Below are 14725 nucleotides of genomic sequence, written 5' to 3'. Positions count from 1 at the left end.
AAGACCCTACAAAAAAACACTAAAGACACTGAAAACTTCAAAAGTTTTCAATTCCTGCTTAATGGAGAAAAAGCCCCCTTTCACCATCATGCTCTTGGTTTATTTTCCTTCTCCCCAGAGAGCTTCCTTTTCACATCTCTAAAACGTTTAGCAGTGGCTTGCTAAAGCTCAGGACTGAGAAAACACTTTGTTAAAAGAAAATTCAGATGTGCTTGTCTTTGCAGGGTCTCTGTGGTTGGGTGTCCATCCAGCTCAGGGAGACAGTACTATCCAGGGAGACAGATTGTCATGTATTGTCCGATCTCCAGATTTCTGCAGTTTCAGAAGTCAAGTGGAAGTTCTTGAGCATTGGTTCTGTGAAGACTCAGACAGAAGCAAGGGGAGAAAAATGATGGGGCCCACTCTTGAGCCAGGGTCACCCAATTCATACTGTCTCATCTTCTAATTGCAGGAGTTGCTTGCTGCAGACTGATGCTTGCTTTATCAAATGAGTCCAGGTTGCTGATTACAGTGTGTTTCAAAAGGCAAGTGGGAACTTGCCACACCAATGACTAGGCTACAAAGTGTGGAACTGCGGAAGGGGGCTGTGAAGTTCAGAGCAATTCCAGTAGATGGTGAATTTGTACCGTTCCTCTCCTGAACACCAAAGGCCCTATAGAGGTCAAATTTTTCTTATATTTATTTTTATTATTATTATTATTATTATTATTATTATTATTATTATTATTTGGATCAAGCCCAGTGGTGCTCAGGGGTTACTCCTGGCTCTGTGCTCAGAAAAAGCTCCTGGCAGGCTCAGGGGACCATATGGGTTGCCATTCATCCGTCCTGGGTTGGCCGCATGCAAGGCAAATGCCCTACTGCTTTGATATCTCTGCAGCCCCTAATTTTTCTTATACCCTATAATATTCTGAATTTTCAGTGACTGAGAGTTGTGTGCCATGGCTTTGGAGAAGCAACTGTGTCCATTTCTCCCAGGTTTTCCACTTGAAGGCATCATGTTGATAGCTGGAGATCAGCCAGAGGGGGGGAGAATATTTACACCACAGAAATTGGCAAAAGATGCAAATCAGGGCTTGTTTTGACTCCCCTTTCAGAGAAGGAATTATGAAGCATTTAGCAGCTCTCCACAGATCGTATCGATATTCATTTCCCTAACCATGATAATGTGACAAGCCTCGCTGCTCGCTGTCTATTTGGGGTCCATATTTTGATGACTGTAACAGATACATTGTGCGAAATGTTGAACTTTAGCTCCGATCCATTCACTGGGAAACTCTCAGAGGCTTGCAAATTATTAGATAAGAAGCTGTGAGCATTTGGGAGGTTCTTGATGCAGGTGGTCAAATTGCCTTCTCAAGCAGCTGTTCTAATTACATTCCCAGGAACAGATGCAGCTGAGGGGCCCTTGTGAGTGTGTGTGTTTGAGGGGGGACAGGATCACTGTGGCCCCTTGGAAGGGAGTGTTTGGACACATACCTGTGGGCACTTGGCAGCGCTGTAGCAATCCCCAGCTGTGGCAAAGGGCACAGGGTGACCCTCGCTGGTTCTGGCGAACTGTAAGTCTGTGGCTGTGGAGTGACATAGAAAGAGAGGGAAGGAAAGGCAGAGAAGAGGCGTCATAGTTATAAGAAGACAGCAGGGAAGAAGGATAGAGAAATAAGAAGAGGGCATGGGAGAGTGGGGGGAAAAATACCCAAAATATGATTAGTAAGTAAAAGGATCCAGATGTGTGCTAGTTTCCCCCGTTTCATTTGTGGTTCTGAGGGCCTCTGTCCCTGGGTTTTATCAGTACTGCCTTCTCACGGGAAGGAGGCCAAAAAGGAATTCAAGATGACTTTGGAATCAATTCCTCTATAAATAAAAACGTGAATCACCTCGTACATGGAGTGTAACGGGTGCTAGAGAATCCTCTGGACACTGCCTCAGAGGCTCCAGGACAGGGAAGAGGGGAGAATAAGCCAGAGAAACATTTCCAGCTACTTAAGAGTCATTCCCTGAGGCTTCCTCTGTCCTCCCGTGGCCTAGGCACTATTATTGCCAAATGTGGAGCAATTAGAACCCACATCTTGAAAGCATTAATGGGGCTCACTTGTAGTTAAAAAGAAAGAAAGAAAGAAAGAAAGAAAAAGGAAAAAAAAAAGAAGCCAATAAAAACAATGCTGGTGTTTTTAACCCTCTGGTATCTCCTGAGACCTACTCTAGGAATGAGCCAATCGGCTTAGAAGGAGTTAGGGGAGAATCCTCCAAGAGCTGCTGGCAATGCGAGGCCGCTTCATCCTTTCCTGCCTCTCCTTTGGGGAATAGCAGATGGGGTCCTCGAGGATTTCTGCGAGGCTCATCTTTGTGGGCAGAAGCAATGCTGAGCCCCCATTCTGCAAAAAACAAAGGCGGGACCTGCCACTTGCCTGGGCTATTTTCAGTGAAGAAACTGCAGCTTCTCTCTCTCTTCCCTGCCTTTTTTTTCTTTAATCAGTCTGGCTGCAGGCAATTAAAAATATCTCGGTACAAATCAGGTTTAATTTACCTCCAGAGGAAAGCAAAGCAATAGATGGGTCCAGTGTTAATGAGGAAAAATTAATTATTCATTATTCCCCGCTCTTCCTCTGTTCAAGGGAACGTACTTGGATATTTTAGCTGTCTTTAACCACTTCCATGATTAATGGCCCTAACAAAAATGCAGTGTTGGCCGGAGTACGCCATCAGCCCACGCTCAGCCGAGTTGAGCAAAGGTAATTTTGTGCTTCATTTTTCTTCCATAAATTGACCTGCAGATAAATTAGCTCTGTGCCCTTGTAAGAGGGAGCACTGTACTTGGAGGGGGAGCAGAGTTGGAAAGACACGTATCCTCTTGTATATCTTTGCTCTGGAGTTTGTTTTCTGCTTTCTTTTCGGCCTTAAAAACTTCTGCTCTCACCCTGACTTTCCCCCATAGCCCCACCTCATGGCCAACTCACTCCTACGCGATTTTAAGATCATCATGTCAATATTGGGATTGTGGGAGACCTCCCTGAAGCGCCCCCCTCTTCTGCCTTAGTTCATTGACCTGACCTAGACTGCTGGGTCATTCACAGGCCCAATAAATACACCCCCAAGCACTGGGGGTACAACAGGGAACACAGAGGTGCAGAATTGTGTGAATGCAGATTCATGACACCTTCTCCACCCCATGACCATCTATCCCAGTCTCCTGCTTTCCTTAATGCCTGGGCCTCGACCAAGAGGCAGGATTCATTTGCTGCCTGGATGGGAAATAAGGAGCATATCCGCACACACCCGCATATTGAACTCACTTATAATCTGCATGGTGATCAAGTCTATTCGAATTTTCTGGAAGCTGGAAAGCCCCGCAGCAGTGTAGTCCTTCCGACACTGGCAGTCATCTCGGCGGCTCCCGTTGTAGGGGCACTCTGTTGGGTTGTGTAACCTAAATTCCAGAGAGTGTTGTGATAGGAGGGAAAACTACCACCAGGGACCCCCAGGGACCTGGGACGTTGGACTCTGTGTTTGCCTACCTGTGTCCATAAACTTCTGAGAAATTCTCCGAGTCGCCGCTGACCAAGGATACATATTCCCTGGGATGCTCAGACTGCATATCTGCACAGAATATCTGCAAGCACACAGGACAGAAGCTATGATGAAGGACTTAGATATGGCCTAGTGCAAGCTAGGCCCGAAAACCTTATGCAGGAGCCCGGGGAGATAGCATGGAGGTAGGGTGTTTGCCTTGCATGCAGAAGGACGATGGTTCAAATCCAGGCATCCCATATGGTCCCTCAAGCCTGCCAGGAGTGATTTCTGAGTGTAGACTCAGGAGTAACCCCTGAGTGTTGCCAAGTGTGACACACACCCCCACCCCACCCCACCCAAAAAAAAAAACAACAACAAAAAACCTTATGCAGGGCTGGGAAATGTCTATGGGGCCATAAAATGGGGCCATAAAATGTCTAGAAATCCTCTAGTTTGGCTATGTTACTAGATGGACACAAACACCAGCTGCCCCAGGCCCATCTACCTGTATTGTATGGGCTGCAAATGATGTTATCAATATCCAAATAGTCCTTTGCAGAAATAAAGGGCCCCCATTCCATTCTAGAACATTCTTGAAATAATGACCTGAGATCTTACACTCACTTTCAGAGGTTTTCCTTTGATGGTCAGGAAATACTCGCCATCTTCCCTGGTTCCTAATAGGCTTTTTACTTCCTTACAGTTCTGAGGAAGTTCACCTAGAAAACATGGAAGGCAAATATAGGGTGTGAAGCTTGAAGATATAATAATTTTGCCAAAAGATTGGATGATGTTATTCAAAGGGGAACTTTCTATTGGCAAAAAAGGACCGATTTAAAAAAAAAATGAAGTGTCAGATATACATGGGATTTTAAAGACAACCCAGAGAAGCAGGATGTAAAGTGCCTTATATTTGTTTCACCATATTCATAGCAGTTATAGTATATTCATATTAAAACGTATTGTTAAGATTTGGGGCCGGAGAGATAGCATGGAGGTAAGGCATTTGCCTTTCATGCAGGAGGTCATCGGTTCGAATCCCGGCGCCCCATATGGTCCCCCGTGCCTGCCAGGAGCAATTTCTGAGCCTGGAGCCAGGAATAACTCCTGAGCACTGCCGGGTGTGACCCAAAAACCACAAAAAAAAAAAAAAAAGAAAATTAAATACCATTTTTTCAAAGGAGATAGGAGAAGAAAGGAATGAAGAAACCACACATGCATGCTCCAGAAACACATCTTTGTAGAGCCACTTACAGTTATAGAGATTGTGGCATGTTTTTCTTTCTTCTGGTTTCAGGCCTGAGGAGCACAAATGGCTGGGCTGGTCCTCGCTGGTTAAACATTGCACCGATCTGTGCATCACTCCCACACCACAGGTCACTGAGCACTATAAAGGGGAACAGGGAGAGGAGAAAAGCTATGGAACCTCCAGGCAGAGTTTAGAGTTTTACTAGAATGACCTGATAACCTCTTTCTCCCCCCCCCCCCCCCCCCGCTGCTAAAAACTGACAGCTGCTATCAGCTGAGTGCTCCCTACCCAGGATTGTGCTCAGCCTTAGACATAAAAAAAGTATCAGTAGATTGAAGCAAATGCCTAATGATAAATGTAGTTGTATGAGAGACTTTTCTCTTTAAGCCTCAAACTCCATAAGCATTTACACCACTAGATGTGGCCACCAAGCTAGAAAAAAAAAAAAAAAAAGCTATCATAATTTTATTCTTTTTTTCAGGGCCAGAGTAGGGCACTTGTTTTACATGCAGCCAACTGGGGTTCAATCCCCTACATTCCATATGGTCCCCAGAGCCCTTCAGGAGTGATTCTTGAGGGCAGAGCCAGGGGTTTTTCCTGAGCACAGCTAGGTTTGGCCAAAATTCAAACAAGTTGTTTTTATTTTATTTTTTTAAATAAGGGAAGGGTACCACCAAAATCATCTCTTAGAGTTCAAGTAGAACCATGATGAAATTCAGGGCCTGCTAGACCTTTGCTCCACCCTTACATGCTATATTCCTTATGTGCTGGCCCTTCCTCATTTGATTTTTTACACAAGAGATAATGGAGCTCGAGTGTTTAGAATTTCTTTGAGGCTGTGATGGAATCAGGATTCAAGCCCTCACCTAGCTGGGTCCTGCCCTTCTATCTGATCATTTCTACATAATGCTACATTGACAGCTTTAGAGTCAGGAGTTAGGGGACTGTGATTGTTTTCTGAAGAAGTCCCAGTGGAATATAATCCCACCTAATGCTACTTAATACCACCAAGGATTTCATAGACAAAGAGTAGAACATGAACTTCTTAATCACAGAAACAATGACTCATTTTTCTGTGGATCTGGAGTAGCAGAGTTCTGAGTGCTACAGGTATCTTCGATGTACATTTATAATATACAGACACATGAATAATATGACAAAATCTATCAAAGTCATTAAGCCTGAGGACTTGTGTAGATGAACTCCTTTTACCTTCCCAACTCCTCAGTTTAAATGATGAAACTGAGACACAGTTTTGCACTTTGCCCAAGGTCATTCAACAAACCAAGGTCATTGAGTGGAAAACAGTAGCAACCAGATTCAGAGTCAAGCTCTAACCAATTGACCATACTTCCCCACAGGAGGAGGCCTCTCTCAACAGGCTGATTCCCTCTTCACCAGGTAGACTCCTGGCGGGAACATTATTCAGGAGAGGTGAGGCAAGAGAGGGTTAGGAATGGTTTGTGACCCCAATGCCTTCCCCATGACTGTATTAATAATTACTTACACTACCCCAGTTGCCAACTCTCCAGGCAGCCGAGACAGGGCACTCCCTCATGTAGCAGGACTGGACACTGGGGGGCTGTGTGCCCGGACAGTTGATGGTGCTTTGGAAGCTGTATTCATAATTCTCCTTCCCGGTGTAAATCTCGCTACAGGAGACCAGTCTTTGTTTGTAGCCCTTTCCACAGGTCACTGAGCACTGAGATGGGAGGGGTGAGAGCAGAAATTAAAGCAGTGCCTGGAGGCAGACCACAATATGCCCCTGACCTCCAGCACTAATACTGACCCTGGGACAAGGCTGCAGAGAGCCTCTCTTTATTAGCTTATTTATGCAATTCAAGCAGCAGTTCCCAGCATACAGGAAAACCACAGGTCCATACAACCAGACAGACCAAAGCTTCATTGGAATGTTCTCAATCCCACTATAGGTCAGGATATTGCAGTCCCTTCTTGGGACTTTCAAGGAGAAGATGGATCAGCAGTTGGATTTAACTGGCAGCGTGCACAGCCTAAGACACTGGCCAACAAATCATGTTTTTGCAAAACTACCGTGACAGTGTCAGGAAGGGGATCAAATAGGTTGGGAAGAGGTTAGTGTGAAATCTAAGAACTTAGCCAAGAGGTGCTTCTTGGAAAGTTCTTTCCACCAAGAGTGTTGGCTTTCCCATCACTGTCCTCTTTGTCTATCATGATCTGGGTTATATCTCTTTCTTTCTCTTTCTCCATCTCTCCCTCCCTTTGTCTTTTCAGCTCTCCTCTGCTTTCTTTTTTCTTCTTTTGGTTTTTGGGCCACACCCAGTGGCGCTCAGGGGTTACTCCTGGTTTTGAGCTCAGAAATCACTCCTGGCAGGCTTGGAAGACCATATGAGATGCTGGGAATCGAACCTGGATCAGTTCCAGGTAGGCCGCATGCCTAGCAAATACCCTACCACTTTGCTATCTATCCCGCCCCTTTCTCCTTCACTTTCCTCTGTCTCCCCCCCTCTATTTCTTCCTCTCTCCTTACACATTATATAGCATTGAAAAGTACCCCCAAATAACCATAAAGTACCCATAGGACCTGAGTGGTAGTACAACAGATAGAGTTTTTGCCTTGCACACTGCTGACCCAGATAAGATTCCCCACATCCCATATGGTCCCTGGAAGACTGCCAGAAGTGATTCCAGAGTGCAGAGCCAAGAGTATCTCCTGAACACCTCTGGGTGTGGCACAAAAACCAAATAATAATACAGAACAGGAGGAAGTCAAGGATCTCGTTACCTTCTGCGATGTGCCAATTAACTAACGATTGATACAGTTTGATAATATGTTCCAAAGGATTTTGCACATTACTGTAAAAATAGAACAACGGATCGCCATAAATTTCATTTCAACCCTCTTTTTAGGGACGATCATAAAATGACCACCTCTTTATTTATTTATTTATTTATTTATTTATTTATTTTGTTCTCTGTTTTTCTTTAATTTATTTAAACACCTTAATTACATACATGATTGTGTTTGGGTTTCAGTCATGTAAAGAACACCACCCATCACCAGTGCAACATTCCCATCACCAATGTCCCAAGTCTCCCTTCGCCCCACCCGACCCCCGCCTGTACTCTAGACAGGCTCTCCATTTTCCTCATACATTCTCATTATTAGGACAGTTCAAAATGTAGTTATTTCCCTAACTAAACTCATCACTCTTTGTGGTGAGCTTCCTGAGGTGAGCTGGAACTTCCAGCTCTTTTCTCTTTTGTGTCTGAAAATTATTATTACAAGGGTGTCTTTCATTTTTCTTAAAACCCATAGATGAGTGAGACCATTCTGCGTTTTTCTCTCTCTCTCTGACTTATTTCACTCAGCATAATAGATTCCGTGTACATCCATGTATAGGAAAATTTCATGACTTCATCTCTCCTGACAGCTGCATAATATTCCATTGTGTATATGTACCACAGTTTCTTTAGCCATTCGTCTGTTGAAGGGCATCTTGGTTGTTTCCAGAGTCTTGCTATGGTAAATTGTGCTGCAATAAATATAGGTGTAAGGAAGGGGTTTTTGTATTGTATTTTTGTGTTCCTAGGGTATATTCCTAGGAGTGGTATAGCTGGATCGTATGGGAGCTCGATTTCCAGTTTTTGGAGGAATCTCCATATTGCTTTCCATAAAGGTTGGAATAGACGGCATTCCCACCAGCAGTGGATAAGAGTTTCTTTCTCTCCACATCCCCGCCAACACTGTTTATTCTCATTCTTTGTGATGTGTGCCATTCTCTGGGGTGTGAGGTGGTATCTCATCGTTGTTTTGATTTGCATCTCCCTGATGTTTAGTGATGTAGAACATTTTTTCATGTGTCTTTTGGCCATGTGTATTTCTTCTTTGTCAAAGTGTCTGTTCATTTCTTCTCCCCATTTTTTGATGGGGTTAGATGTCCACAAAGCTTCATAAATAGGGTATTAGGAATTTCCAGACTTTGAGGAGGAATAGATATCTGCACCCCCCAACAGTATGTAGTGTGTGAGGATTATTGTTTTTTTTTTTTTTAAAGAGAGGGACCACTTCCTCTATCAGTTCTAAGTAGCTCACAAATCAGTGTTTCTTTTTCCTAGTGTGTCCTGAGTGGGATACTAGAAGCCCCCAGCTTTCTCCTCTTGTAACTCTTCCTGGAAAATTTCTCCCAGGAAGAGATCTGGAGGCTGGGGCAGCAGGCCTGGCTAGAGGTATGCAGTACACCAGGGCCTCGCCTTCCAGCTGGCTCAGGATCTGGAAATGTTCTCAGCCTGTTTCTTCCTTCTTTGGCTGCGCTTCTCAAATGCCAGAAAACCCAGCAATGCTAGATCAGGAGAGTGCCAGCCTAGCCCCGGGCATTTCAGGCATGGACAAATGACTAAAGAAGGCTGTCTGTGCAAGCAGTGGGTGACTTAGAGGGTCTGCCTGCCCTGATCTCCGTCTGAACTAACTTGAACAAGACTCTGTCTAGGAAACGGAAATCCTTCACTCCCACAAACAGAAAGGAAAACAGCTCAGGGGCCACCTAAGTGGGAGAGTGCAGCAGAAAATGTACTGGTAGAACTGAGCCCCAAATATGGTCAGGTTTTATCCAAAGGTTACCTGAACATCTCTGAAAAGACATTGGAAAAACAGACCCTTCTCCTCTTCACTTGTTGCGAAGAGCATTGTGAAATCTGGGACTGCCTCTGGCTTTCTAAATCTAAATCAGGTCAGGGTTCGGACATGAGAGTTATCTCTGCAGAGGGGAGAAGGTGTGATGTGTTATCTCCTGTTCATTCCCTGTGCTTACATGTCACCTGTTCTTTCCACCACAAGTGCAAGTGGCTGCTCTAAGTTGAAACAGTCAAGCAAAAGGAAGAGTAGTAAAATTGGTGGCTCCTTGGGGGCTGCAGCATTTAGTAGAGAGGGTTTATGTTCATCTTGCATGGGGCCAACCAAGTTGATCCTTAGTATCCCACATGATTCCCCATCAGGAATCATGCCTGAGAGCAGAGCCTGACCTGAGTCCCAAGTATTACTGGGTATGAGCCCCAAACAAACAAAACAACAACAACAAAATGGCGGCTCCTTGCATTAGCGATGTGTTTGTCTGGTAAGGCAGGGAAAGGCAGACATACTCAATAGAGATGAGGCGTCTCTCATTAGGTCTGGGTGACATCCAGTTCTGCCAAGAGGAACAACGCAGAGCATTGCTGGTGGCAGGGGTGAGAAGGTTGGCCTTGCTGTGTACTAGCATTTTCAGAGGTAGTTATTCTATGGGAATTCTGGTCCAGCATTCCTGGAGTGATTTTCTACCACCTGGCCCTGGAATATGCATTTACTTCCTATCTCCAGTCCTCTACACCCTGCTTGTAAATTGGTGGAATTTTTAAAAAGGGGCCACACCCAGCTTCAATTGGGGGGCATTCAATGCCAGGGATAAATTCTCTACATATGTTGGGCTCACTCACTAAGCTGTCTCCTCTATTCCTTGTTTTGCACTTTTCAGTCTGATTTGAAAGTTTGCAGAAGCACTGTGAAATAGTTTTCTTTTTAAAATCCTTCACCCTGATTCATCTTTTAAGAATTGGGCCAGAGAGATAGCATGGAGATAAGGCAGTTGCCTTTCATGCAGAAGGCCAGTGGGTCGAATCCTGGCATCCCATATGGTCCTTTGAGCCGGCCAGGAGCAGTTTCTCAACATAGAGCCAGGAGTAATCCCTGAGCGCTGACGGGTGTGACTCAAAAACAAAAACAAAAAAATTAAGATTAAGGTTTTATAAAGGCTATTGGAGGAGGACTCATCTTAGATCAAAACTCTTTTAGCGGGCCAGAGGGATAATACAGCAAGTAGGGAAATTGCTTTACATACAGCCATCCTGGGTTTAAACTCAGTATTGCATATGGTCCCCGGTATCACATATGATCTCTGATATCACATATGGTCCCCTAAGTGCAGAAGCAGGAATAAGCCCTGAGCACAATTAGATGTGAACCCTTTGCTCCCACCACCACCACCACCCCAAAAAAAAACCCAAGCGGGGCTAGAGTGGTAGCACAGCAGCAGGGCATTTGCCCTGCACAAGGCTGACTTAGGACAGACTCGGTTCGATCCTCGGCATCCCACATGGTCTCCCAAGCCAGGAATGATTTCTGAGTGCATAGCCAGGAGTAATCTCTGAGTGTCACTGAGTGTGACCCAAAAACCAAAACAAAACAAAACTAAACAATGAAACAAAACAATACTCTTCATGTAATAAAAATACAGGTGATTGATTAACACAAAGATGTCAGTCTTAGCAAGGAAACCCTGGAAATTCCAGCAGAAACAATAACCTCCACATAGCCTACAGGACAAAGGTCTAGGTTAAGGAATAGCCTAGGAGAAAGGGTGTGTGTGACTTGTGTGAGAGAGTGGAGGTAGGGAAACCAAGGGATGTGAGCTGAAGAGAACACGGACCCATTCGTGACCCTTTTTCACACTTGAGATCAGGATGGACTGGAACCTGTCACTCAACAGAGAGTCAAGGCTCTTTCCCCTACTCACCTAGACTCCCATAACCCCACCTAGCCAACAGTTAATCTCTTCCCTAAACGTTTAGTTCACATCTCTCTACTCATGGAGATTACACCAAGAACAGGAGGGCAAGGGAGAAAGAGGGACTTTTCAGTCTCAATGTCCATGACACTTGGGCCAGGCTGTCCTTATGGCCAAGATGTTCAGGGCATGGTCAGTTGTTTTAGAGTAATCCTGGTTTAACAGATGCATCTCCCACCCCACCCCCCAGATAGCCAAAAGTTTCTCCAGACATAGCCATGTGTTCCAGGCTTGGGGGCAGTGGACAAAAATCACTGAAGTTGAGAGGAGGCTGGGAGATGTCCTTAGGAGAGATTTAGGACCTGCTTTAGTGCACAAATAATTCAACTCCCAGTCATGCATCATCTAAATGCAAATATTCCTCCCATTAAAGCAGGAAATTGCTGCCCTAGCAAACTCTAAGGAGACCCAAGCACCCTTAGTGTTGAGCAGAGATACCTATCTTTCATGTCTTTAAACTCTGCGATTCAAATTATCACTGTTTTTTTGATGATCTATTAAAAAATGGGCCATTCAGTATTTAAAAATATGATGAGGCTTGAAAATAACATTATGATGTGATCATTAGTACATATTTTTGTACAAAAGAAGGAGGGCATTTTATGCCAGCAGAGGTAAGAAAAAAATAGGTTTTGAGATTCACGAGGTCTTCTAAAAAACTATTTTGTTTCCTGGCTATTAGACTATTAAACATGCAATCCATCTGGCTCATAAAAGTTTGGTTTTCCCATACATGTTTCAAACAAACATTTAGATTAAAATCAGAGGTGCTTCCTTAAAAGTGAAGATTTTTTTTTATGCTTTTGAAAACGCCAGTGTTAATATTGGACCCATACAGTACTGTGTATTCTAGGTGGCCCTAACTTGCACCTTCATATATTAGGTGCTAATTTGTCATAGTCACTACCTTTCCCTACTAGCCACAGACAGGAAGACATTTTTTTTCCTATTTAACTTTCTCTGGACTCAGCTATGTCCCACATAAATTTGTAGGTCCTGTTATCATTCTTTATTCCTTTTGGCCATAAAGATGAATTTCAAAATGCAGACTTAAAGGAAGCTCAGAGATATCTCAAGTTTTTCTTCTGATGGCACAAGGGGTACTGACCCAGAAAAAGCTGCAGGATTTCTCTGAAACCTTCCAATTCTCAGTGACAGGCCTATTGGACCTTCTGAATCCCCACATTTCTGTTCTGTCACTCTATTACCCTCAGACCCAGGTGAACTCCCCAAGGCAGTTACAAAAACCCCACACTGTACCTCTGACCACTCTCCTGTGATCCACACATATTCGCAGGGCTGCAAACTACAGCTCTCATGGTCCGCAGGCCTCTGGCTTACATCACAGTGCACGCCATGAACCTCACTACCTTTGTCTTCATCCATGCACAACACCTTGCGGTACCTTGAGCCTTCGCCACATGTCTTGGTACACTGTGAAAGATAAAGCAAACAGATGTGGGGAGGGAAGAACAATAGATGACTTAAGAGCTTTCATAATTATAGTTATTTGTTTTCCCTTCTAATATCTCTCTTAAGACTGAAATCTCTGTGGGCTGGAGACAGAATACAGGGATAAGAAATAAGCCCTCAATGCAGCTAATCCAGATTAGCTATCCAGATAGCTATTCAGCTAGCTATCCAGCTATCATGATTCCATGAGTCCCACCAGTAGTGACCCCTGAATACTGGTCTAGGAGAATTCAGCCTTTAAGCATTGCTGGGTGTGGCTCAACTACTTTCCACAACCCACCAAAAAAAAAGGGGGGGGGCAAAAAATCAACAAAGAATGCAAATTTTTTAAAGCAGGGATTCTCAGAGAAACCACTGGTATATCCCATTAAACTAACAACACTATTGTTGGCATAGTGATCATCATTAATACTCCGGTTGCCTGAAGGTTAGGATGGAAAGTGTAAATGAAGAGATTTCATGTTTGAAAAGAACTTCAAGGCCTATTTACTGCAAACACTCGTTCACACCTGAATTTCATTAGAACAGATGGCCAGCTGGTTCTCAGCTGGTGATTCAATACTTCTAGAGTCGGAGAAGTTGGCGCATGTCCACATGGGCTGGTGTCCTACAGCATAGAACTCAGTTCACCCCTGCGGAGCTCAGGCAGCAGAAAGAATAGTTGATCTCTCCTGTATGCTGCCCTCCAGGGGTCTGCAGAGCTCTTCTATGTCCCTGATACTCTTTGCTAGGTGAACAGGATAGATTTATGGGTTTGAAGGGGAGACCCTTGGCAGCATTTGGGGGCTACGCCTGCACTGTGCTTGGGCAGCTAACTTCTGGTAGTGCTCAGATCATGCACTGCAGGGATCAAAACCCTTCCAAATGGAGAGCAAACTCTCAGTCCTTTAAGCCATTTCTCCAGCCCAGAATACATATTTTAATTTTACTATTATTATTATGTTTTGTTTTGGGTCATTCCCTGTGGTGCTCAGGTCTTACTCCTGACACTGCTCAGGGATCAATCCTGGCAGGGCTCTGGGGAGCATATGGAATGATGAGGACTGAGCCTGGTTCAGCCACATACATGCAAAGCAAGCACCCTATCCACTGTAATATCATAATGGCCCCTTGATAGATGTTTTAATTGTTTAATGTTTGCTGCAGGGCTATTCCTGTAGTGTTCAGGGCTTACTCTTGGTCCCACACTCAGTGAGGCTCATTCTTACCAGGGCTCAAGGGACCATCTGGGGTGCCAGGAATTGAAGTCAAGTTGTCTACGTGCAATTCAAGCTCCCTCCCTGCTGTACTGCTATAATACTTCTCTGGACCTTAGATAGATATTTTTAATCCCATAAACCAGCTGAGACAAACAGAGCAATTGGTCCGTTAAAGGATCAGTCAGGTGATATATATGTTATCTACAAATTCCTGATCTCTGGGCTTCATTCAACAGCAAACCTTCATCTTGGAGCTTTTGTTTTAGATACCTGTGTTGCTAAAAGTTTCCCAAAGTCTGCTTTATCTGAAGCATCTACCTTGTTTAGCATTGAAAACTCTAGAGCCTGTGGAAAACCACAGTGAGCAAACCTAGACCTCTGACCTCTGCCTCTCCCTCCCCCTCTTTGTGCTGTAAAATACAAGCATCATAAAATGACCATTTTAGACCATTAAAAAGGGCACACTACAGTGGCATTAGTCATTTTACATATTATGTCATCAATGCTACTCTCTAGTTCCAGAGTATTTTCATTATTCCATAAAGAAACTCTGAACCCATAAGATCCATAGTCCCTTCCTATTTTTCTCCCCCAGCCTATACCAACAACTTGACATCTTTAAGGGATATTCTGAAGATTTTATTTATCTTGATATTTTCAAAGACCATTCACATGGTAGATAGTCTGGATCAAGTAACTCATTCCTTTTAATGACT

General features: G+C 44.1%; 1 protein-coding gene across 2 annotated transcripts in view; it reads right to left on the bottom strand.

Moving 5' to 3' along the window:
• ADAMTS9 (ADAM metallopeptidase with thrombospondin type 1 motif 9) overlaps window positions 1–14725 on the bottom strand; it is a 179460-nt gene that overhangs the window by 14727 nt on the left and 150008 nt on the right. For both annotated transcript variants that reach the window (XM_049777108.1, XM_049777109.1), the window contains 7 exons: window positions 12598–12771; window positions 6267–6461; window positions 4765–4897; window positions 4135–4229; window positions 3516–3610; window positions 3294–3427; window positions 1480–1571 (listed from right to left, as the gene is read on the bottom strand). In XM_049777108.1, coding sequence (XP_049633065.1) covers window positions 1480–1571; window positions 3294–3427; window positions 3516–3610; window positions 4135–4229; window positions 4765–4897; window positions 6267–6461; window positions 12598–12771 — 918 coding nt within the window. The remainder of the gene's footprint in view (window positions 1–1479; window positions 1572–3293; window positions 3428–3515; window positions 3611–4134; window positions 4230–4764; window positions 4898–6266; window positions 6462–12597; window positions 12772–14725) is intronic.

The sequence above is a fragment of the Suncus etruscus genome, chromosome 7 (assembly GCF_024139225.1).
Source record: "Suncus etruscus isolate mSunEtr1 chromosome 7, mSunEtr1.pri.cur, whole genome shotgun sequence".
Classification (NCBI taxonomy): domain Eukaryota; kingdom Metazoa; phylum Chordata; class Mammalia; order Eulipotyphla; family Soricidae; genus Suncus; species Suncus etruscus.
Note: the sequence above shows the minus strand (reverse complement) of the source record. Positions and strands in the feature narration are given on the sequence as shown.